The 25,422-nt window shown below is 40.0% G+C and overlaps 2 protein-coding genes across 2 annotated transcripts in view; one reads left to right on the top strand and one right to left on the bottom strand.

The window, feature by feature from the left end:
- Positions 1 to 3,187, top strand: part of gtpbp3 (GTP binding protein 3, mitochondrial) — a 32,572-nt gene extending 29,385 nt beyond the window's left edge. Inside the window, exon 10 of the mRNA XM_080195977.1 lies at positions 474 to 3,187. Within this exon, the coding sequence (XP_080052103.1) occupies positions 474 to 1,955 (1,482 nt within the window). The 3' untranslated portion in view covers positions 1,956 to 3,187. The remainder of the gene's footprint in view (positions 1 to 473) is intronic.
- Positions 3,188 to 4,669: 1,482 nt separating this feature from the next.
- On the bottom strand, positions 4,670 to 25,158 carry ankrd45 (ankyrin repeat domain 45). Its single transcript, XM_080195978.1, has 6 exons — positions 23,573 to 25,158; positions 19,065 to 19,387; positions 18,478 to 18,645; positions 13,883 to 13,977; positions 13,657 to 13,795; positions 4,670 to 10,767 (listed from the first exon to the last, which is right to left on the bottom strand). The coding sequence occupies exons 2-6, from the start codon at positions 19,366 to 19,368 to the stop codon at positions 10,736 to 10,738; spliced, it is 738 nt and encodes a 245-aa protein (XP_080052104.1). The 5' UTR covers positions 19,369 to 19,387; positions 23,573 to 25,158; the 3' UTR covers positions 4,670 to 10,735.
- Positions 25,159 to 25,422: the final 264 nt, after the last annotated feature.

Below are 25,422 nucleotides of genomic sequence, written 5' to 3'. Positions count from 1 at the left end.
TCTGGGTTACTCTTGTTGAGCCATCAGGATTTGACTCATACACATCCTCGGGAGCAAATTAATTTTCTGTTTTCTTGTAAAGGTATCATAGGAAGGTTGTTGTGAGCGCTAAAGGAACAGTGGTGGGGGAGCAGGGGGCAATCCATAGTGGACTAAAAATTAGATTGAGTCAATGTTGGATGATTTTGCTGTACTACCAAATGACTATTCTAGGAAGTCCCCGTTCATTGCAGATTCCTCCTCTCTTATGTACTATATTCTAATAAAAAAAAGGTTAAAGGGACATGGAGAACAGGTAGGGAGGTGGATTTGAGACCAGGGAGAGATCAGTCATGATCTAATTGGTGGGTGGAGCAAGCTCAAAGGGCTGAATTTGCCTGCTTCTGCTCCTAATTCCTATGTATAGCATGCATCTTATGATCAAATGCCGAGATGAAATAATATGCTTTTTTTTTTCACTTCTCTCCAAACAGTGTAATTTTCGGGCCAGTTTTGTGAGGATGCACTGTTCAGACTCCCAAGAGAGAAGCACCATTTTTGCCATGAGCTCAGGTCAAGGCAGGTGTGGGGTTGCCGTCATCCGAGTGAGTGGTCCCACCAGCAGGGACACACTGATCTGCCTGACTGGTCAGAGACCTCTCCCCCCGGCCAGAACTGCTGTTCTTCGGCCGCTGCTAGACCCGAGGTCTGGGGAGCGGCTGGATGTGGGGCTGGTGCTGTGGTTCCCAGGTCCTTGCAGTTTCACTGGAGAGGATTGCTGTGAGTTCCATGTCCATGGGGGAGCAGCGGTGGTCAGCGGAGTTCTTCAAGCCCTGGGGTACTTACCTGGGCTACGCCCAGCCCAAGCTGGGGAGTTCACCAAACGTGCTTTTCAGAATGGGAAGCTTGACCTGACAGAAGTAGAGGGACTGGGGGACCTCATTCATGCTGAGACAGAAGCTCAGAGAAGACAAGCCCTACGGCAGATGACTGGTGAGCTGGGACACCTATATCATAGCTGGAGTAAGAGGCTTACTCAATGTCTGGCCCATGCAGAAGCTTATATTGATTTCAGCGAAGATGACAACATTGAGGAAGGGGTACTGGATAAAGTTGACAGTGATGTGCATGCGTTGCAGAGTGAAATAGAAAGGCACCTTCATGACAGTCGCCGAGGTGAAAGGCTGAGGGGCGGAGTCCATGTGACAATTGTTGGAGCACCCAATGCTGGGAAAAGCAGCCTCATGAATTCAATTTGTCAGAAGCCTACAGCCATAGTCTCGCCAATAGCAGGGACAACACGGGACATTGTGGAGATGGCCCTGAACATCGGAGGCTACCCCGTTCTTCTGAGTGACACCGCAGGACTCAGGGAGACTTCCGACATTGTGGAGCAAGAGGGTGTGAGACGTGCTCGGGAAAGGCTGCAGCAGGCAGACATTGTGGTTGTGGTGGTGGATACCGCAGAACTGCCGTCAGACCTGACTGGCATGGTCCAGTTCCTTCAAGATTATCTGAAGGAAGTGATGCACACGTCTGATGAGTACCAAGCTGAAATCAGCTCAGCATCAGCAAACTGGATTGTGGTTTGTAATAAGACAGATGTTGTTTCGATGGACAAGTTGGAAAAGCTGCAGCTGGTTCTGGAAGATTCTGGTCTGCCTCGGATGTGCCAGCTATCATGCAAAACTGGCAGTGGGTTTGATAACTTTCTACATCTCCTTGGTGAACAAGTTGAAAAGATGTGTGGGAATCCATTGGCTGGCAGTCCCAGTTTAACACAGGCACGTCACCGGATGCACCTCCAGAACTGCAGCCACGCTCTAACGCAGTATCACCAGCAACGCGAGATGGATCTTGTGCTCGCCACGGAGCAGCTGAGAATGGCATTGAGACAACTAGGAAAGATCACTGGGAAAATTGGAGCTGAAGAAATCCTGGATGTTATATTCAGGGATTTCTGCATTGGGAAATAAAACTTCCAAGAAAAAGAGTTACAGTGTTATAGATACTTAAAATGGGGGCGTATTTCAACTTTTTAGGACAGTCTGAGATGGGACTGGATTGGACCAGGCATACAGTCCTTGCAGTACATAACGATTCAATTCAAATGTTATGGTATTGACTCATCAAGCCAAGTGACAGCAGGAACCTGTCATTCCAGGAACTTATTCAATACCTCAAGTGCTTTACCAGTTTGCAGATATTTTTGTTGGAATTCACCAACAGAACAGCATGGTCAGCAGGCAACTATTCAGAATTTTTTTTTAGAAACTATTTGTCATGTAGAGTATTGTACAGCAAGATTAAATGTGATTAAAAAGCATTTATTTATTAATTAAGCAATTAAAAAAAACATTTAATGATACAACAATCAGAACTTAATAATGCAAATTGAATTTAATCTAAATATAGAAAAGTGGTAAATTGGCTTTCTTTGTCACAGGGAAAATATGAGTAACCACCATAACTTCTGAATCATGGAGTACAGGCGAATCTCTGATTTGATATGATCTATGTGGGTTAAATGGTATCAAAGAGAAAAAAAGTTGTCTACTGCAGTTGAGGCCTGTAGCCAGGAAGGGGAAAGAACAACTGTCCAGGATTTCAGCCATTAATTGTTATTCAGTGTACCTGTATTGGAAATTTGCTGGTGAAGGCTGGATGAGGATACAGTGGGCTTGATCAGATAGCCTGTGGTACTTGTTCTGAGGGGCATACATTAATAATTTGACCAAAATCAGAGGATGAGTGTCTTCTGTGGAACTGTACCCCAGTAAATAGCACTGGAAGACAAGGCGGATGTGTAGAGGCAAAAGAAATAGAGTTACAGAATGTTACACGCAAAAAATAATTTCAAAACAGAATGAAATATTGTACTAAGAAGGAACAAATGAATAACTAGCTGATGTTTCAAACAAAATTAATTGCGGACCCAGTTTTGCAGGATCCAACCACAGAAATCTGGATCTGTGACTTGACCATCTTGAAAAGAACAGTTAATTGTGTGACAGAAACTCAGGGGAATTTACACTGGGAAGTTTCAATGCCTCAATGAGAGAATTTGAGCCATAATGCTTGCATTTTTTTTAAAGGAACACAACCTGTTGTTCCCAGTCAATGACATGTCAATGACTCAGAGTTGAGGGGGTTGAACTATGAGGAGAGGCTGAATAAACTAGGCTTGTACTCGTTAGAGTTGAGAAGAATGAGGGGAGATCTCATTGAGACATATAAGATGATGAATGGGATGGATAGGCTCAGAAAGGACAGTAGGACTAGAGGGCACAGCCTCAAGATAAACAGAGTTTAGAACAGAGTTGAGGAGGAACTTCTTCACTCAAAGGGTGGTGAATCTCTGGAATTCTCTGCCCGTTGAAGTGGTGGAGGCTGCCTCGCTAAATATATTTAAGACGCGGGTTGATAGGTTTTTGATAAGCAAGGGGAATAAGGGTTATGGGGAGAGGGCGGGAATGTGGAACTGAGACACGACAGATCAGCCATGATCTTATTGAATGGCGGGGCAGGCTCGAGGGGCTAGATGGCCTACTCCTGCTCCTATTTCTTATGTTCTTATGTCCAGAAAATATGGAGATGTTCAGCAGCTCCCTTACATCATCTTCAGGAAGACTGATAAGAAGTGGCTTTGTAGAATAGGACAAGTAGATTCTAGGAATGTATTTTTTTTAATTGACAGTCCAATTATTCATCATAGAGCAAGAGGTTATGTTGTCCTGTAATGACATCAACATTATATGCATTATTGCAGTGCAATTCAATGAGAATAATGTTAATCATGAAGTTGTTTCCTGGTTGATTTAAAAAGGACTACCTTGAGGAAAGCTGTTTGCTGTTAGATTTTTGTTTAACCTGGGGTTGTTACAATGAAAAGGTTACTTTCCACAGTGCAACCAGGAATATGTATAATGGCATCCATAGTTTGTCTTGAACTTTGTTGATCAGGGTTTTCACATGATTTATTTTTATACTAATTAAACTACAAGATATCCTTTTACCAGTTCAGTGTTCTTCTTTCCTTTACTGATACTCAGTAGTATGTTGGACCACAATCTCTGGCCAAAGTACAATGATTATGGCCAGGATTTTCCAGTCGTTCATGCCCTGCTGCTGCGATGGAGAATTTCGCACTTAGCGAAATCTCCATTCACTGCAGCAGGACCAGAAAGACCTGCCAGCGTGAATGGCCAGAGAATCACACCCACAATGTTGTAATCTGTAATGTGGAGAAGTTTATGAAGATTGCAATTGAAAGATCAATGTTGACTTTGATGGACCTCTATCCAAGAATGTAGAAATAAAGAATGGGAGAAAAGTGGTGTGCATTAGAAAATGAATAGCTTGCAAATGTGGGCAGGGTATATACCCAAGAGGAATTATGTGAACACTCAAAAACATACAGGCGCAGAAAAAAATTAATGTTATGACCTGGTTATTCACCAAGAAAAAAATATGTCGATGACTCAGAACGGTATAAGTTGGATCACTATTGCATTGGTAACTATCATTATAGCAAAATAAGATATTTACACTTCGTGGTACTTTATTGGCTTGTAATTTTCTAGGTAAATGAAGCTTTTCAACATGTGTGGCAGCGCAAATCCATTGGAAAGGTCATCATTACCATGAAATATTCTGAACCGAAGGGAGAAACTGGAGACAAGGCGGACTAGGAAATAATATGCTACTCTTACTTTGAAGGAACAGCTAATATTGCACATCCTGGTAACTTACACTGTTCATCAAAAGGGCTAATGGTGGTTATCAATTGTCAGACCAATACAGTAACCAATATTCACCACCCAGTTTAATATTGGATAGAATGATAGAGCCATTACCTGGGAACTTCCCAATATGGTCTGAAGAGGGGTCATCCAGACTCGAAACATTGGCTTTATTGTCTCTTTCCAGATGCTGTCAGACCTGCTGACATTTTCCAACATTTTCTGTTTTTGTATCAGATTCCAGCATCCGCAGTATTTTGCTTTTAATTGCCCAAAATGTATCTTTTTAGAGTCTTAACTGGAAGAAATGAGAGAGATATGATGCTTGCTCACATGGAAGGGGCAAGGATAGGCATGCTTTTCCAGGCCATACTTGCACCCATTATAGCTGTCTGGCAAGAGTGGCAGTCAGGAAGCCCTCAGTAAAAGTAACTAGAAAGTGTCATTTATGATTGTGTAAACAACCTGAAAGGCCATATGGTCAGATAGTTTATCCACATCTGGGCCTATGAGAACAAAGCAACAACTGTGGTTCTGCTTAACCAGATTGAAGAAATATTACTTGGCAATACAGTCTCAGGGCAGCATGGTGGCAGAGTGGTTAGCACTGCTATCTCACCAAGGACCAGAGTTCAATTCCAAACTTGGGTGAATGTCTTTGGGTGCTCCAGTTTCCTCCTACAGTTCAAAGATGAGCAGGTTAGGTTGATTGGTCATGCTAAATTATTGCCCCTTAGTCTCAGTGGGATTAGCAAGGTAAATACCTGGATTTATGGGGATATGACCTGGGTAGGATTGTTCTGGGTGCAGGCTCAATAGGCCAAATGGCCTCTTTCTGCACTGTAGGGATTCTACAATTCTAAATCACAAAGTATCAGTTAGAATATTGAATTCAATGTCAAATGGTAAGGTGAAATAAGATGGAATTATAAAAGAAGACCACTTGGCCCGTTATGTCTATGTCGATTTCATGCAAGAGAATCTTAGCTAGTCCCACTCCTCAACCTTTCTCTGTATCCTACAATTTCTTTTCTTTTTGGGTGCTTGTCCAATTGCCTTTTGAAAACCATGATTGCATCTGCCTTCACCACTCTTAGAACATAAGAACACAAGAAGTAGGAGCAGGAGTAGGCCATCTAGCCCTTCAAGCCTGCCCCGCCATTCAATAAGATCATGGCTGATCTGAAGTGGATCAGTTCCACTTTCCCACTTTCTCCCCATAATCCTTAATTCCCTTGCCTACCAAAAACCTATCTACCTGTGACTTAAATATATTTAGTGAGGTAGCCTCCACCACTTTAACGGGCAGAGAATTCCAGAGATTCACCACCCTTTGAGTGAAGAAGTTCCTCCTCAACTCCATTCTAAACTGCTCCCCCTTATCTTGAGGCTGTGCCCTCTAGTCCTGCTGTCCTTTGAGCGGCAAGAATCTCTCTACCTCTACCCTATCCATCCCCTTCATTATCTTATATGTCTCTATAAGATCCCCCCTCATCCTTCCAAACTCCGAGTACAGACCCAGTCTATTTAGTGTCTCTTCATAGTCCAACCCCCTCATCTGCGGTATCAGCCTAGTGAACCTCCTCTGCACTCCCTCCAAGGCCAAAATATCCTTGCGCAAGTGCGGCGACCAAAACTGCACACAGTACTCCCACTGCAGCTTCACCAGTGCCTTGTACAGTTGCAGCAAGACCTTCCTGCTTTTATATTCAATCCCCCTTGCTATGAAGGCCAGCATCCCATTTGCCTTCTTGATCACACCACTCTTTTCACAGTGCATTCCAAATCGTAGCCACCCTCAAAGTAAATACTTTTTTTCTCATATTGCCTTTGGTTCTTTTGCCCACCAGCTTACATCTGTGGCATTGGTTTCTTGACCCTTCTGCCAATAGGAACAGTTTCTTTTTACCTACTTGAGACCCCTCATGATTTTGAACATCCCTGTTAAAATTCTTCTTAAACTTATTTTCTCATATCACAATCAGCTTCTCCAATCTATCTACATAACTCAATTTCTTCATCCATGGAACAATTTTCATGAATCTTCTCTGCACCCTCTCTAAAATCTTTTCTCCAAACAAAGAGTGCAGAAAGAAAGACTGGATTAGAAACACGAGCAAGAAAAAGTAGAAATTGTAAATTGTTTTTTACATTTCCAACAATAATTGAAATCTTTAAAGAATCAGACCCCACATGTGTAAGAGTAAATGTTCAGTGCTAGAGAGGTGGTTTGGTCGCATTGAAGACTTGTCATGTTCTTAAAAGGATATTTGCACTGAAATGAACAAACCCTAACTGGTGAGTTTGATCTGTGAGCTCAGTACAGGAAACTCATGCTGTTCAATATAATTGAATGGCGAGTCAGACAATGAGATACTGTTTGTCCACAAGTTCTGACAGAGCTGGGTATCTTGGAGAGCAACTTCCAGCTTCTGTTTTATTGTACACATATGCTCACCGTAAGTTGCAATCTGGTTTCTATGTAAAGGATGATGAGCACTTTTAGCCTCACTGCTATTTCTAATGCAATTCTGGCCCACTGTATTCGTCATGGGGGTTGAAACTTTTTAAAAATTTTTATAGCTGTGCTAGATCCGACATAAAATTAAACATCAATTGACTCTTTAAAAAGAAACTTAACTGTTAAACAAATTGTTCATCTTACATTCTACATTTTGCAATGCTTGGAGAATGTCGATGAACAAATTGGGTTGGATGGGAGAAGAAAAGGCTAAGGGATCTGCATTTATATGCACATAGAATGATGTAATTACTTATGTACCTTGTGTAGATAGCTATATCTGCAACACTAATAGTTCAGCTCTACCACACTGCTACATTCTAAAGTCCTTCTTAAGCGCAGAATTCAAAACTGCAGCATACGTTGCAGAAACAAAGATTTTGAAAGAACTGACACGAGAGTGTTGAATGCAAAACAAAACTTTCAGTTAATTGTTTTTGTAATAGTTATAAAAACTGATGGTGCATTCACTGCTTAATAATAGTGTCCTGAGCCACTCAGAAATGACATACCTTTCACCATCGTTATTGTAAAACAGTGGCTTCAGATTGCTTGTTTGCTTTCTTTATAAATCATCACCCACATTGTGAGTAATCAGCTTAAAAATCAAGTGCAAGCAGATTAAACTTTCAGGCAATAGGATCTGTTGTCATTTTCAAGTAAATGATTTCTCTGCAGTTATTTGTTTAGAATGCATATTTATATTTGGAATTTTCACTTTTCTAAATTGTTGCTTGCTATTTCATCCACTGTAGAGGGCACAGTGTTTTTATGATAGCTGGCCAACTGGAACTTGCAGTGCAAAATCCCATAAAAAGTCTTTGACCAAGGATGTGTAATGCAAGGTGAGCAGCATTCATTCACTAGTGACTACTAAATCTGGTCCAAAGACTGGCAATCCACAGAAAGCTGTGACATAATTATGGTTGATTTGTACATGGAAATAATTATGTAATCAGATGTACACTCTTACTCAGTAGAATTTCAGGTGAAAAGTTTGACTAATTTGTGATGTAATTCTATCACTGGGATGTTGCATTTGTATTTACTGATAGTCTTAAAATGTTACTTTTCTTTCTTCCCTGCCTTGTGTTATCTGAAACAAAACTGAGCATTAGAATGCCACTTTGCTGTATTTATTTCTTGTAACAGCCTCAAGATACACCAATGTTATTAGTAAACAGCTGTTTCGAACAAGTTATACAAACCATTGTTAAATGCAAGTAATCTTTGGTCTTGAAATCGTGATTTATTAATGATGCACATTGCAATGGTAACCATATAAGAGCCACCATGGCAAACATAGGAAAAGGAAAAATAAAAAACAATATAATAGATACTTTGGGAGTGACTTTAAAATTAAAATCCCATGCATAAGTGTGTAAAAACAACATTGCGTGTAGGAAGGAATGTAGGCAACATTCATTCTTTCTTTTAAATGTGATTGAAACAGCTGAGGATGAAATTGAAAGAGACTTTGGCATCTTTGTAAATTCAATGATTTACATATCCAATCAATGCAGAGCAACAAGCAACATAGTCAATAAAATGTTTCATTAGACTGGTGAAACAACGAACTATGTCAGATGAGATTGTGTTCAAGCTGTACATTGCCTTGGTCAGAGCACACTTTGAATATTGTGACAAATTCAGATGGCTGAGTAACAAGGGAGACATCTAGACAAGCATTGTAGACAAGACAAAACTAGTCTCCATACGGAAAGATTTGAGCTTTTCAGCCTGGACGGGCATATTCGAAAAGTGATCTTACTGAGGCTATAATGTAGTAAATTCTCTGGAAAAAGTTAATTGAGAATACTATTGTAATTTAAATGACGACTAGAACAAGGAACACAAGTTCAAATCAGTAAAAAGCTGCCCTAGGACTTATATCAGAAGGTTCTTCATGGAAAATGGAAAATAAAAAATATTTAGAATAAACTTTCGAACAGAAAGATGAGGTACAAAATCAATAAATTATTTACAGTACAATTATGTGCAGCAGATGCAGGGGACGTTGGGTTGTTCTGGATGATGCACTGTGATGGGCCAAACTTCATTCCTTATCTGTATCTTAGAGTTTAGTTAACATTGTTAATGTCATAAGCATAATTAATAAAGTTCTTTGTTCAGTTTTAATTCACTCCCGCATATCCATTACTATTGATACAACGCATAGAGCATTATTTATGCCACTGTAAAATGGAATGCACCTGTTCCTTCAATCGTTACCATGTTTTAGCCCTCACACAGTACAGCCCTTTCTAAGCACAGTTTGTTCTGCTGCACAGTACAGGAACCAAAAATAAAATTATTGTGCATATGAAAAATAAACATAGTAATTTGAAAAGTTAAACACAATATCATAGAAATTTTGAAAAGTAAAATGCATTCAGAAATGTTTTGAAGGGATTTTTCTCTTCTAACATTGAACAAACATTTCAATCTATTACACCTTATAAGGCATCAAATGTGCACTTTCTATATTTCCAAAATAAATTAGTTTTAAGTCCACAAAAAAAATTCTCCAAAAAGCAAAAACTGTAATCACAGCAAAAAAGAATATTAAAAAGACTCGTCTTCATGAAAAATATTGTCAACCAATTTACCAAAGATTACCAAATGCCACACAATTACCAATGTGCCAATTGTGTGACTGTCTTTTCTACATATCTTGCTGATCCTGTTTCTCTTCTGCTGAAAACAAAGGAGTTAACAAAAATCTTTCCCCAAAGATTGCTTCGTTAAATGTTGGTAGTTATTGTTTTCTGAAAAAGTCTGACAGACTCCCTCTTTAAAAACAGGAACAGAAGAAATAACAGCACTTTGAAGAGTCATATGGACTTGAAACATTAACTCTGTTTCTCTCCACTCAGATACTGCCAGATTTACTGAGTCTTTCCAGCATTTTTTGTTTTTATTTCAGATTTCTACAATCCACAGTATTTTATTATAATACTTCTGTTATTGGGGAAAGTATATTTCATTTAACTGTCATATTCCCTGTTGTTACAAAGCTATCCATTAAAACTTATTGGTATCTCAGTCCTCCCATTTATCGTGATTCCTTGATTTATGTTTTTAAGTTGCTGATTGGAGGCAGATGCTCTATGATGAGATGTAATGCAATCATGAATGGGAATTTCTGACCACAGCTCATTCGTGTAGTCAGTGGAGTGGAACTTAATGTCACATGAACGGTAACACAAAGGCTATTTCCAATTAGTGGCCTCAAATACACCACAGCAGGATGGTGCAGTTGATAAACATTGCTAAATGTGCAAATATCAGCTCTGTTAACTTTCAAGGTAATGAGGTGGCCCAGTAGACTAACCCACTAATTTATATAATGTCCACAATGAAAAATAATCTAATCAAAAACAATGAGAACAACAATGAAAGAGTTGCACAAATTGTAGAAAAAATTTCTAATATGCAGTTATTCCGAAATCTTCGATTTTGATTGTAATGTTAAGCCACTGTCCAGATGGTTTTATAACTTAGAAGATTTTGAAGGCTGTGAGGCTTTATAAAAGAAAAAGCAAAATATCAGCATCAATTTCATTCATTTTTTATTTCAGCTGCTTGTATGTTGTAAGCTTACGCTACAGCATTTCTTAACCTGCAACTGCACTAAAGAGTAACAATATAAATACTTCCCCACATCCTTCCCAAATGTTTTTTTTCTAATAACTTCAAACCTACACCACACTCAAAGCTTGACAACTTCTTGCAAAATATTATACAAAATTCTGCACACTCTCCTCCTCCCCTGTATTGTCTTTGAATGGTATGTTTTGTCTCTATAACACAAGAAACAATACTTTTCACTGTATTCCAATACATGTAACAATAATAAATCAAATCAAACTTTGATTTTAAGAATTACTTCTGTAGGGATCCTGTGTACTAAAAACACAAGTTGCTCCAAAGAAAATTAACCAACAAGCTATTTCCCCAAAGTATATCTACTAGCCAGTATTAACAGAAACCATACATATTTCAGTATGGCATCTTAAAAATTCATAAAGAAATAAAATTCAGGGGAAGGAAGATCTAGAATCATAACTAAACAGCATTGAAGACATCATCACATTTCTGGTCTGGCTTTAGCGCACCTCTCAAAGCACATCTAGAAAGAGTGGCATTTATCTAGCTTGCATTCCAATTGAAATAGCTTTGGAAGTTTGATCTATTGCCTTTTAAAAACACTTTATTTTTCAGATTAGCTGCATTATATAGCTCTACTAATACAAAATGTTATTGCAAATGCAAAGTTACATGTAAAAATCAAAGTTTCCAGCAGGCATGTTTTCATTAGGAGATAAGTGAATGTAAATTAACAGCCTAGGAAAATCAGTTAAATGTATACTCTGTCTTTGCAACCCCAGAATAGATAAATGACTTTTAACCACAGCTGTTATAAATATACAGTAATTATCCAATGGCTGAAAGGAACTGTCCATTTAGGTAAACTGGATAACCTCTCATCAGCTTATGATGGTTAGTCCCTTGCAAAGGGGAAAAGTCATACCTAAAAATGCATACAGCCTCCTTTATCAAGGATCTAAATCAATATCAATACTGCTATTAAAATAGTCTAGGATCTCCTTCCAATCATTTTGTAGTTTGCTAATATATTTCTCCAGAACTATTTTGAACTGCTCTGGTTGAAGATCTAAAATACAGTGAAGTTCCTTTTCCAAATAAATTAATCTGATTAATTGCCTTGTCTAAAATAAACTACAAAACAGAGATTGGCTTCTACTCTGTGTTGCTAAAGATAAGAAAAGTTGTGAATTTGGAATAAGAACAAAAATACCTCAACAAGCCTTCCAAAGATCATTCACAAGGAATAGCACCCAGGTTATTTAATTTTGAGTTAAAATTCTATGAAATTTCTTCCTGACCCTCTTTCCAAACCTCCACTATCTGCCAGAAAAGGTAATTAGATAATTCTCCAGTATTTGCTTCACTCTATTTAACCAAACCATGAATTGCTGCCTTCATTAGTCACAAACAGCAGACACCTATTGTATTCTCTTAAGTGTTTCATTGCCTCCATCTGTATTTACTTCAATACATATCCTAACCAACATTACTTCCTCAAACAAAAACATCAAAACAGCTTAACTGGTCATTTATCTCACTGATGTTTCTGGGACCTTCGAATGCACAAGCTGGTTTGCCTGCACCACAATAGTGACAAATTTCAAAACTTGCAAACAAGAAAGGTATTGTAGTGATGCAAATAATATCTATGTCTAATATTTGATGCAAATAACCTTCAATCCTTTTTTTTTTGGAGGAATGAATCAATGTTTCAGCTCCCAATGAACATTCTGAGAGCAATATCTTTCAATACATTTAGTACTTAAAGATATTTAACATGAAGATGGAAGAATGCACTTTGAAAATAATCTAATAAATCACCAGACAATATCAGCAAGGATAGCTGTTGCTTGACCAAGCCCAAAATTGTTTGAAAGCTAAAATTACAAATTTATAGGAGAAGCAAGATGACATTATCCACTTAGAATTCCAAAATGACTTGATAAATTACCACATTAAAGATTCCTTTGCAATAAGATATGGATGTGGATGTGCAATTGGCTTAAAAGGAAAGAAACAAAGGGTAGTTGTTAGAAATAAATCAGAATTGTGATGAGTTTCTATTGCACTAAGGGACCCAGAAAATGTTGGGATCCTTCCTAATGGTGGTTTACAATGATGTGGGAGTTGTTGGCTAGGCCAACATTAATGTAGTAAGAAGTATTTGCTTACAATACAGTTGAGACAGGATGCCAGGAAGTGAATTTTGAGTCTAGGACTTAGAATTCATCAAAGATAAAACCATATAAAACAGGTATTCAAAAAGAATGGAACTGAATGAGCTGAGTATTTTTACTTATCCAATCCTCTTTCATGACCTTGTAAATATTTGGAATAAATTTAAAAACTCCTCCAGTTTTCATTTCTAGCACTAAGAATTTTAAAGGCTAGAAATTAAAAAGGTGTGGAAGTGAGGTGGGGAGGCTGATATTAACGAACACAACGTTCGCACAAAAAAAAACTGCATTTTCCCCTCTCATTATGAGAGGCCTGGGATGGGAGTTTCCAGCTTGCCCCAAGACTGGAAAATCTTGCCTGAGGTCAATGGACCTTTGCCCGTTTCAATTCCCATGGCAGGTGGGACAGGAAAATTCCATGCAGAATGTTTAAGTTGCTAACTTAAGTTTGGCACTTCTGTACCACTGGTAAGGGAAACTAGGCATCCCGATCAAATCTGTGTTTGTTTATTCCTGTTCTTACCCCATTCCCTTTGGTTAAATTTTGTGACCAGTGTAAAAGCATACTGGTAGAATAAAATCTACAAACTTCAAGGATGTCAGAATGAGTTTGTGTTATACTTACATGGTGATCTTAGTTTCTTAAGAATTGGTTCCAGAGTCATCTCTAACTGATTTGTTTGCTCCTCAAATTCCTGCTTGGAAGCATTTTGGGTTGAATTCAGCCATTCAGATTTTGCACGGCAGGCATTTGTAAAGGCAGCCTACAAGATGAACCCAATGAACATGTTTACTCACCACAACAAACAAATGGACAGAGAGAGCAGTGCTCCCCTTTCGATGGAGCTTACCTTATCTTGCTTGGTCAACTTGCCCTGTGACTTTTCAAGGTCAGCAACAGTTTCCTGAATATTCCGAATATACATCTCCAAGTTCAGTTTGCCCTCTGCAGTTAAAAAGTGCAAAATAAAAATATTTCTTTGGCAATATTTGCAACTTGAGCAGTGTTATGATGTCATTAAATTGATATGACAATTAAGCTAGAGAATAGAATAGATATAAAGTTAAAGTTTATTAGTTACAAGTAAGGCTTACATAAACACTGCAATGAAGTTACTGTGAAATTCCCCTAGTCACCACATTCCGGCCGCTGTTCAGGTCAATGCACCTAACCAGCACGTCTTTCAGAATGTGGGAGGAAACCAGAGCACGCGGAGCAAACCTATGCAGACACGGGGAGAACATGCAGATTTTTGCACAGACGGTGACCCAAGCCAGAGTCAAACCCGGGTCCCTGGTGTTGTGAAGCAGCAGTGCCAACTACTGTGCCACTGTGCCAACCTTTTACTTTAACTTTAAAAATTGTGTGGCATCACAAAGTAGTTGGGGCACAGGTTAATGTATATAATATCCCAAGGTAACTTCTCATCCCGAAATGGAAATGTACTGTGGTGGTTGTAAGAAGTGACAAATATGAAGAGGAAATCAGGAATATTAGTAATTTCTTACCAGAAGCCAATATCAAGCACTGGAAGAAAGCCCATCATCCATCACCTTATGGTGTGAAGGGGATACTAATATAAGTGAGCCAGAGTGTGATTATACTGTGCTTTTAAGAAGTGTTTCTTGTAAGAGGTATGTTTAGAATTCAGCTCTGTTCACACAGCCAATTTGTCTGCACTAAGCAGCACTCATGCTGAGAAAGCGGACTAATAATTGACTTCAGTAATAGGATGTTTGTTTTAATCTGAGTTAATACATTGATGTTTACTTTGGTTTTTCCCCTGCGGTTTCAGAATAGGATTTTGATTAGGTTGAGTGACAAGAGGCAGAGTCATGTGCTAATGAGAGGAGCTAAGCTTACAGGGAAAAGCAAGCAGTTTCTGCATGGTCCTGAAAGAAGCAAGAGGTCTGTCCCTCTAGAGGCTGCTGTTTTGAGTGTCAGAAGATTGGTGTTCAAAAGCCTTTGAACATCGATCTTCTGACACACAAACAGCAACAAGTAAAAACACGTAAGCCTGTGTTATTTGCTTTTGAAGAGGCGTTTAAGTCTATAAGAGGAATATTGATTAAATTGGAACTAATAGAAATAGGTTAGCAGTTCAGAATTACATCTTCCTATGTTTGTGTTTCATTTGGTAAAAGTTAAGCTAATTAATTTGTTATAGTTGAACTGTATTGTTAAATCAAGGTTGGTTTTATAAAAGCTTCCGAGTATGTCACTCACACTGATACTAAACTAAAAATACGATTGTTGGGATCTACTTGGGCTTCATAACATACTTTGGGGTTTCTGATCTGGTCCCTAACAAGGGAAAAAATCATTTTTAGTTATGGAAAATCTCAAGGGTTGCTTTTGATTTGGGAGGATCTGAGAACCGACAATGACATATGGACATCACAACCTGTGAGCAATACAAACAGAAGATTGGCTTTGGAACACACCGAATAGGAAAACAAGTTTGTTATTCCAAAGATTGATGTATGAACTTATCTAATTTGATAAGATATAAGATCATGGTGCAGATTACTGCTTACTTAAAAAAAAGCCAGAAACTCTCCCAAGATTTAAATTTTGTATCATACTGAAATATTACACCACTGTAGTATAAACATCCAAATTTCCTTACTTTAACACAAAACCATAATCCTTCTTTCTTAACCCAAGGTACCAAGCAATTCCCAATACTTGGTTCAAATAACCACAATTGATTTTTGACCCTTGACAGTGAGTGTTAGAAGCATGTTTTCCTATGTTGCAGCATCACAGTTTCACCTAAAAACTAAAGACATGCATTTCCTGCAGGGATTGCTGGTTGGGACATGGTTGGGGACCTTCACTGATTTTCTCCTTACCAGGAGTCTTTGACTCAGGCCCAAGTAATCTTTGAATCTTTCTGATCTGTTTGGTTTGCTACTTAGTTGATAAACTTGCTGAGTTCTCTAAGGAAGAAAATATTCTTATCAGTGAGATGCATTATGCCAAAGGTTTGTCATGCATGGAGTAATCTGTTTATAATATTGGTTTAATTTATCAATTGAAAACAATGCTATGTAGTGCAAGGAAAACCATTACTTTGTAAGAAAGGCAGGGGGTGTGAAATTTGGGAATATTAGTCATCTCTAACATTTTACTCAAAAGTCAGTCCTTTTTTTAATTTATGGGATGTGGACACTGCTGGCTGGGCCAGCATTTAGTGCCGATCTCTAATTAACCAAGAGAAGGTGGTGGTAAGCTGCCTTTTTTTCATAACATACTTTGGGGCAGGGCAGCACAGTGGATAGCGCTGCTGCCTCACAGTGCCAAGGACCCAGCTTCAGTTCCCGGCTTGTGTCACTGTCTGTGTGGAGTCTACACGTTCTCCCTGTGTCTGTGCGCGTTTTCTCCGGATGCTTCAATTTCCTCCCACAGTCTGAAAGACATGCTGGTTAGGTGCATTGGCCATGGTAAATTCTCCCTCAGTGTATCCGAACAGGCACTGGAGTGTGGCGACTAGAGGATTTTCACAGTAACTACATTGCAGTGTTAATGTAAGCCTACTTGTGATTAATAAATACACTTTACTTCTTGAACTGCTGCAGTCCCTGAGGTGTAGGTACACCCACAGTGCTATTAGGGAAGGAGTTCCACAACTTTTACCCAACGATAGTGAAGGAATGGCAATATATTTCCAAGTCAGAATGCTCAATGACTTGAAGGGAAATTCCAGGTGATTGTGTTTCTCAGATATCTGCTGCCCTTGTTCTTCTAAATGGTAATTATCATGGGTTTGGAAGGTGCTACCTAAGGAGACTTAGTGAGTTCCTGCAGTGCATCTTGTAATCTTGTAGCTTGTGCACACTGCCACTGGGTGTTGGTGATGCAAGGACTGAATGTTTGCGTTTGGGGTACTGATCAAGTGGGCTGCTTTGTCCTGGATAGTGTTGAGCTTCTTGAGTGTTGTTGGAACTGCACTCATCCAGGTAAGTGGAGAATATTCCATCATTTTCCTGACTTGTGCCTTGTAGATAGTGAACAGGATTTGGGGAGTTAGGTGGTAGGTTACTTGCTGCAGGATTTCTAACCTCTGATCTGCTTGTGTAGCCACAGTATTTATATGGTTAGTCCAAAGTTTCTGGTCAGTGGTCATTTCCAGGATATTGATAGAACTAGAAGTACAATTAAATATAAAATTAATTTGAATAATTATATTTAATATTGTCTAAAGACTGACAGTTGGGGTGGCACGGTGTCAACAGTGGTTAGCATTGCTGCCTCACAGCGCCAGCGACCTGGATTCTGTTCTGGCCTTGGGTCATTGTCTGTGCTGAGTCTGATTTTATAGTTCTTCAAAGGGTGCACTATTGAGACACTCCAGACTGCAATCTATGGAAAATCTGATGAATTGACAAGAACTTGCACTTTTACGCTGTTAAACATACAACTTTTTCAAGGAATTTTATAGTATCTGGTTGAATCAAGCATAACTGAGTTTTTAAGAGCTAAATTTCTCCTGAATGATAAATTCCCCATATCTGCGTGGGTTTCCTTTGGGTGCTCTGGTTTCCTCCCACAATCCAAAGCTGTGCGGGTTAGGTTGATTGGCCAGGGTAAATTGCCGTTTATGTCAAGGGAGTCTAACGGTAAATAAGTAGGGTTAAGGGGATAGGGCCTGGGTGGGAGTGCGGTTGGTGATGACTCGATGGGCCACTGGCCTCCTTTTGCACTGTGTACTACTTTGGGAGTTGGATCAGCTCAGCTGGCTGGATAGCTGGTTAGCGACGCAGGGCAAATCCAACAGTGTGAGTTCAATTTCCCTACCGGCTGAGGTTATTTATAAAGGCCCACCTTCTCAATCGTGCCCCTTGCCTGAGGTGTAGTGATCCTCAAGTTAAATCACCAGTCCTCAGTTCTCCCCATCAAAGGAGAGAGCAGCCTATGGTCATCTGGGATTATGGCAACTACTTTTACATTGAAACTAGAAACATGTGGAAAGGAATAATTTTGAAGTAGAGTCATAGAATCTCTACAGTACAGGAGGAGGCCATTCAGCCCATCAAGCCTGCACTGATAACAGGCCCTATCCTCGTAATCCCACATATTTACCCTGCTAGTCTCACTGACACTAAGGGGCAATTTAGTGTGGCCAATCAACCTAATCTGCACATCTTTGGACTCTGGGAGGAAAATGGAGCATACAGAGGAAACCCACACAAACGTGGGGAGACCGTGTGGACTCCATACACAGTGACCTCAGGCTGGAATTGAACCTGGGTCCTTAGTACAATGATGTAGTAGTGCTAACTGCTGTGTCACCCATGATATACTTTGAACATTATTCAGTATGATGCAATCAGTTTTAATAGATATATATTTGCTTAGTTGAGCACTCTCTGTACCTCAAAAAAGCATAAATACCTAAGGATTATTAATGTCGGATAATGAAACAGTGTGCTAATTTCTTACCTGCCCAATCTAGAAACTCTATGCAATCACTTTTTAAATATCGATTAGCTATGTCTTGTGCCTTTTCTCCTCTGAAGTTTTCCTCTTGAACATTAGCACCAAGGTTAACCAAGGTTTTTAGACTTTCCAGCTTCCCCCAGGCAGAAGCACAATGTAAGGGAGTGTATCCTGTGAACAGAAAACAAAACATTATTTGTTACTGCAAACAGACAGGTGGAAGTCTCAGCAATTAGTTGGTAAACACTGTTTAACAACATAAATGATGTGTTCATTCTCTCTTTATCATAAAATGAGCCTTTATACAGAATAGGCTAAAAGAAAAACTGATAGACCCCAGTTTAAAATCTCCTTCTGGGCTGGCCCATATTCTCAAGAGTCTGTCATTTTCTTCTATATTCTCACCGGATGACAAGTTTTTCAAATTTATACAGGAACTGTATTTATGTAGCATTATTGTGTAAAATTTTTAACACAAATGACGCTTAGCAACCTAATTAGTCTGCAATTGAACCAAAGATGCAGGGCATTATTTCAAAAACAAATCTCAGAGCAACTACCAATGCGGAGAAATCAGTTTAAGCAAGTACCTCTATTGGTTTTCTCGTTCACGTCTGCTCCTCGTGTCACCAACTCAGTAATAATTTCATGATGACCCAGCATTGAGGCTGCAAAGAGAGCATTTCTGCTGAAGTCATCACGTATATTCAGCCATTCATTTGCTACCTCACGGTTTGAATCATCAAGGAATTCAAAACACTTGCGTAGGTTCTCAGCATCTCCTGTCAGCACACTGGTAAGAAAGTTATTTTTATATTCAAGCTCAAGATCTTCACTTTCTGTTGTATCGTCATTACCGGGCTCTGTTACTATGTTTTCACTATCCGGATTCATGTTCAATTTTGAGTTGAACCTAGTAATGTAACAATTATATAAAAAAACACATTAAAATGTTAATTTGTTAATTGTAGAACCATTAGTATTTACATCACTGAAGGAAACAGACCAACCCAATTGTGCCAGGTTCTGACATTTATCCAAGTTTCAACTGTGGCTCAGTGGTAGCACTCTCCTCTGAGTCAGAAGGTTGAAGTCCCACTTCAAAGCCTTTGCACAAAATCTAGGCTGGCACTGCAGTACAGTACTGAGGGATTGCTACATTGTCAGTGGTGCTGTCTTTCAGCTGAGAAACCGAGGCTCTGTCTCGCCTTTCAGATGGATGTAAAAGATCTTGCGGCATTATCTCGTAGATATGAGGGAATGTTCTCCCCAGTATGCTAGCCAATATTTACTACTTAGCTAAAACAGCTTATCATGATGCTGTTTGTGGGGTTTGGATTTGCAGAAATTGTCTTCTAATATTCCTACATTACAACATGGGCCTGGATGTTGTGGTGGTAATGACAGCAAAACTGAGTGTCCAGTATCATTCCCCCACTCATCGATGACAACCACTTCCTGATTCCACACACAAGCAGAATAATGTGGAAATCCAGAAGCTGCTGTCAGTGATTTTATAGTTCTTCAAAGGGTGCACAATTGAGACACTCCAGACTGCAGTCTATGGAAAATCTGATGAATTGACAAGAACTTTTACGCTGTTAAACTTACAACTTTTTCAAGGAATTTTATAGTATCTGGTTGAATCAAGCATAACTGAGTTTTTAAGAGCTAAATTTCTCCTGAATGATATATTCCTCCTTTTTTATAATTTGTAAAATTTTGTTTAGATTCTACTGTAAAGAATGTTTTGCATTTCTATATTGTCTTTCACAGTCTCAGGAATGTAAAAGGACTTTATAGCTGATGAAACAGTTTACTCAATGTTGTGATGCAGGAAATGTGACAGATGATTTGTATACAGCATGGTTCACAAACAGCAATGTGATACTGTTCAGGTAATTTTTGTGATGTTGATCAAGGGATAAATATCTGTCAATATACTAAGATAATTTTCCTTATCTTCAAAATAGTGCCACAGGACCTTTTACCTGAGAAGGCAGACGGAGGTTTAGTTTAACTTGTCATCTGTACTGCATACGAATGCCTTTTTATGCCCAAGCCTGCCCTCATGTAGAATTTAAGTCCACAGTTTACCGACTGAGAGGCAGGAGCATTATCAACTGACACTAATCCAATCATATTTTGGCAGAATGCATTTTTTTCAACAGATAATTAATTTCCCTAATTGTAAATTGTAACTACAATTGAAAAAATGTTAAGTTCTTACAACCTAAATGTGAATCCTTGATTGGCTGCTTACCAACAACTTGCTGCTGCATTTCAAGACCTTCCCTGGACTTGACGTCAGACTTAGCTGCCATCAGAGCAGGGGCAAAACATACCACAAAGGACGTAAGATCTTTGAGATCAGCATTGAGTGCAATTGCTTTGCTGCTGACTGCAAAATCTGGATTATTGACTATCCATTTAATTGAGTCTAACATCAATATTGGGGAAGTTGCTAGAGTCCATTATCAAGGATTTCATAACTCAGCATTGGGAAGACAGTGATATAATTGGACAAAGTCAGCATGGATTTACACAAGGGAAATCATGCTTGATGAATCTTTTGGAATTCTTTAAGGATGTAACTAGTCGTGTTGACTGAGGAGAACCAGTGGATGTGGTTTATTTAGACTTTCAAAGGCTTTCGACATGGTCTCACATAACAGACTAGTATGTAAAGTTAAAGCACATGGAATTGCAGGTAATGTCTTGAGATGGATAGAAAGATGGTTAGCAGATAGGAAACAAAGAGTTGGCATAAATGGGTCTTTTTCTGATTGGCAGTCAGTAACTAGTGTAGTTCTGCAGGCATCTGTGCTAGGACCCCAACTGTTCACATTACATATAAATTATTTGGAAGAGGGAACTGAATGTATTATTTCCAAATTTGCAGATGATACAAAGTTGGGTGGGAGGGTGAGCTGTGAGGAGGATGCAGAAATCGGCATGATTTGGAAAGGCTGAGTGTGTGTGGGCAGATGCAGTGTAATGTGGGTAAATGTGGGGTTACGCACTTTGGTAGCAACAATAGGATGACAGATTATTACTTGAATGGGTGTAAATTGAGAGAGGTGGTAGTCAGCAAGACTTTGGTGTCCTCATGCATCAGTCGCTGAAAGTAAGTGCGCAAGTACAGCAGGCAGTAAAGAAGGCAAATGGTATGGTGGCTTACATTGAGAGAGGATTTGAGAATAGGGATGTGTTGCTGCAATTGTATAGGGTGGAGGTGAGGCCATACCTGGAGTACTATGCAGTTTTGGTGTCCTTATCTGAGGAATAATGTCCTTGCGATAGAGGGAGTACAGCAAAGGTTTACCAGGCTAATTCCTGGCATGGCAGGTCTCACATATGAGGAGAGACTAAGATGTTTAGGATTAAATTCACATGAGTTTAGATGAGAGGGGATTTCATAGAAACTCACTGAAATTTGAATTCAGTAAAAATCTGGAATTAAAATTTAATGGTGACCATTATTCATTGTTGGGAAATACTCTGGTTCAGTACTGTCCTTTAGGGAAAGAAATCTGCCCCTTACCTGATCTACTTCATGTGTGGGTGGCTCTTACAAAATACCCCCTGAATGGCCTAACGAGCCATTCAGCTGTAGGGCAAGTGGGATGGGTAATAAATGCTAGCCCACATCCATTTAAAAAAATCTTTGGGATGTCCTGTGCTCGTGAAAGACACATTTCCACCCTTGCTACTAACACCTGCCCCCCCGCCCAAATGTAGCCTGACTCGGCTTTTTCTTATGGTAAGTCTCGGCACACCCACAAAACCTCTGCGTAAGGAAACTTCACATACGGACAAGCCCTCCGTTTACACAGGATCTGCTTAGATAAGGAGGATCGCGATAGACATCTCCAAATGCTGAAAGATGCCCTCATGAGAACAGGATATGGCCCTCAACTCATCGATCGACAGTTCCAACGCGCATAGCGAAAAACCACACCAACCTCCTCAGAAGACAAACACGGGACTCAGTGGACAGATTACCCTTCGTCGTCCAGTACTTCCCCAGAACAGAGAAGCTACGACATCTTCTCTGGAATCTTCAACATGGCATTGATGAAGACGAACATCTCGTCAAGGCCATCCCCACATCCCCACTCCTTGCGTTCAAATAACCGCACAACCTCAAACAGACCGCTGTTTGCAGCAAACTACCCAACCTTCAGGAGAACAGTGACCACAACACCACACAACCCTGCCACAGCAACCTCTGCAAGACATGCCAGACCATTGACATGGATGACATCATCTCATGTGAGAACACCATCCACCAGGTACACGGTACATACTCTTGCAACTCAGCCAACGTTGTCTACCTAATACGCTGCAGGAAAGGATGTCCTGAAGCATGGTACATTAGGGAGACCATGCAGACGCTACAACAACGGATGAATGAACATCGCTCGACAATCACCAGGCAAGACTGTTCCTTTCCTGTTGGTGAACACTTCAGCGGTCACAGGCATTCGGTCTCTGATCTTCAGGTAAGCGTTCTCCAAGGCAGCCTTCACGACAGTGCAGAGTCGCTGAGCAGAGACTGATAGCCAAGTTCTGCACACGTGAGGACAGCCTCAACTGGGATCTTGGGTTCATGTCACACTACTTGTAACCCCCATGACTCGCCTGGGCTTGTAAAATCTCACTTACTGTCCTGTCTGGAGACAATACACATCTCTTTAACCTGTGCTAATGCTATCTCCACTCACATTGTCTGCATCTTTAAGACTTGAATAGTAGGTTAGCTGTAAAGTCTTGTATTCTAATCAGTATTCTGTAAACTGTGTGTGTCTTTATATGCCCTTCTCTGACCAGAACCTTCCACACACCTGACGAAGGGACACCATTTCCGAAAGCTTGTGGGATTACTATCAAATAAACTGGTTGGACTCTAACCTGGTGTTGTGAGAATTCTTACTAAGGAAACTTCTCCAAATGTCATTCTCTTACAGTGACAAAGAACGCTGACACCATTTCATCAAAAAAAATCAAAGTAGGCCTAAACCCTTTACTTATCCCACATTTTAATGTTACTTTCTGCTCTCTTTCACATGGATGTTTCTTTAAAGCTCGTACTCACTTTTCTGTTTCTCGTCCCGGCAAAATAGCAGCCTCCAGGTGTCAACATCGGCCGTCTCCATGACAACCGGCACTTGCCTCTGTGCAACGATGAAAAGGATCCCCCCTGGCCTGGAAGCTGGTGTAACAGGTTTGGCAACTACCCGCCAGAGAAGAGCTTCGATCCCGCTAAATGGTTCCGCTGTCGGATTCTCCATCCTGATGGAGAGAAAACGACGATTATTAGGGGAAATAACATGGCGATGAGGAAGAGATAGGCGAGTTGAGGTTAAGACTGGTTTGATTAAAAAAAGGTGAAATTATTGTCATAATATATTCAATACTATATTATATGTAGCATGGAATATATTGTTACAATAGATACATATCATGGGGCGATGATCTTTGTTTTAGGAATTGTTCCATTCCGGTTTACCGCCGTTTCCAGTCTGAAAAATATAAATCAACGTGTGCGTTTAATTATGTCTCTCTCAGGTCAATATTATGTAATTTCTAATATTTTCTCTGTTATTCTGCTAACTTTTCACTGTGTATACCACCAGGACAGTTTATCCGCCTGAATGTCAGCAGCAGATCAAAGTAGAAGGTTAAAAACGAAACATATTTAGTGCCTTTACTGTAGAAAAAGCGGCTCCATGTTCACCAGGATGCTGTATAAGGAAATTACAAAAAAGGAGGCAGAGCCCAAACGGGCTAATCAAGGAGGGCGATAATTTGATCTTGAGGAAGGGTGTTAAAGATGATCAGTCAGGTGGGTTAAATAAAAACAAATGCATGTGGATGCTAGAATCTTTAAAACATCAGAAAGTGCTGACAAATCTCAGTCTGACAGCATCAACAGAGAACAGCAATAATATTTCAAGTCTGGATGATTTTTCATCAGAGTTAAAGAGATCTTGGGAGGGAGAAGGGAGCAGGCAGTGCGATCAGTGCAGTATAGGCGTAGGGTTAGGTGAAGGCTGGGGAGGAAAGATTGACGGAGACAAAGGGAATGTAAATGGTGGTGATCAAGGCTATGGATGATGATAACAGATCATTAAGAGTCAGAATATGTTAATAGCGTATGTCAATGGTAAGCAGTGTGACAAAGGACAACCTGGAATAGATAACAGATGGCCCTCGTTGGGGAAAAGGAATAAAGGGAAAAAATAAAGTGGAATAAAGTAAGGATAGAAAAATGAATCAATGGAAGAAATGAAAATAAATTAATAGAAATTAAAAAAAGGGTGAAGGTGGAGGAGAGAGTTCACAGTCTTAAGTTGTTGAACTCGATGTTAAGTCCCAAGGCTCTAACGTGTCTAAGATGAGGTGCTGTTCCTTCAGTTTGTGTTGGGCTTCACTGGAACACTGCAGCAGGATGGTGTAGGGAAACGGCAAAGGTCTGGGTCCGGCTTACAGACGGACTGGTGCAAAGCGTTACCCGGTCTACGTTTAGTCAATCCAGTGTAGAGTCGACCGGTAGAAATGTGTCAGGAGAGCACTGTGTGGCTGAATGCACAATCATCAAATGCTGTAAAAGTGTTAGGATTGATTCCGAGATGAGGGAACTGACCCTTCGTAGATCGGAGGCATTGATATTTAAGTGGGTGGATTCGGAACGGTTTGTGCGCATGCGCTACTTGTGGTGCCTGAGATTGGTGCGCATGCGCTACTTGTGGGGGCCTGTGAGATTGATGCGCATGCGCCGTTGGTGGAGTCGGGAAGTGGTGTGCAGGCGCCTTGATGGAGTTGGCGAGATTGCGCGTGCGTCCTTGGCGGAGTTGGAGAGATTGATGCGCATGCGCCTTTGGCGGAGTTGGAGCGATTGGTGCGCAGGCACCGTTGGTGGAATCAGAGAATTTGTCGCGCAGG

The sequence above is a fragment of the Carcharhinus amblyrhynchos genome, chromosome 9 (genome assembly GCF_965287045.1).
Source record: "Carcharhinus amblyrhynchos chromosome 9, sCarAmb.v2.hapA, whole genome shotgun sequence".
Classification (NCBI taxonomy): domain Eukaryota; kingdom Metazoa; phylum Chordata; class Chondrichthyes; order Carcharhiniformes; family Carcharhinidae; genus Carcharhinus; species Carcharhinus amblyrhynchos.
Note: the sequence above shows the minus strand (reverse complement) of the source record. Positions and strands in the feature narration are given on the sequence as shown.

Coding starts and splice junctions, on each gene's coding strand:
- ankrd45 (XM_080195978.1), bottom strand. CDS start 19,368: ATGAATCCGGATAGTGAAAACATAGTAACAGAGCCCGGTAATGACGAT. Junction 13,978..18,477: donor AGAGTTTCTAGATTGGGCAG/GTAAGAAATTAG, acceptor TTTTAACTGCAG/AGGGCAAACTGAACTTGGAG. Junction 10,768..13,656: donor TAAGAAACTAAGATCACCAT/GTAAGTATAACA, acceptor TCTTTTATAAAG/CCTCACAGCCTTCAAAATCT.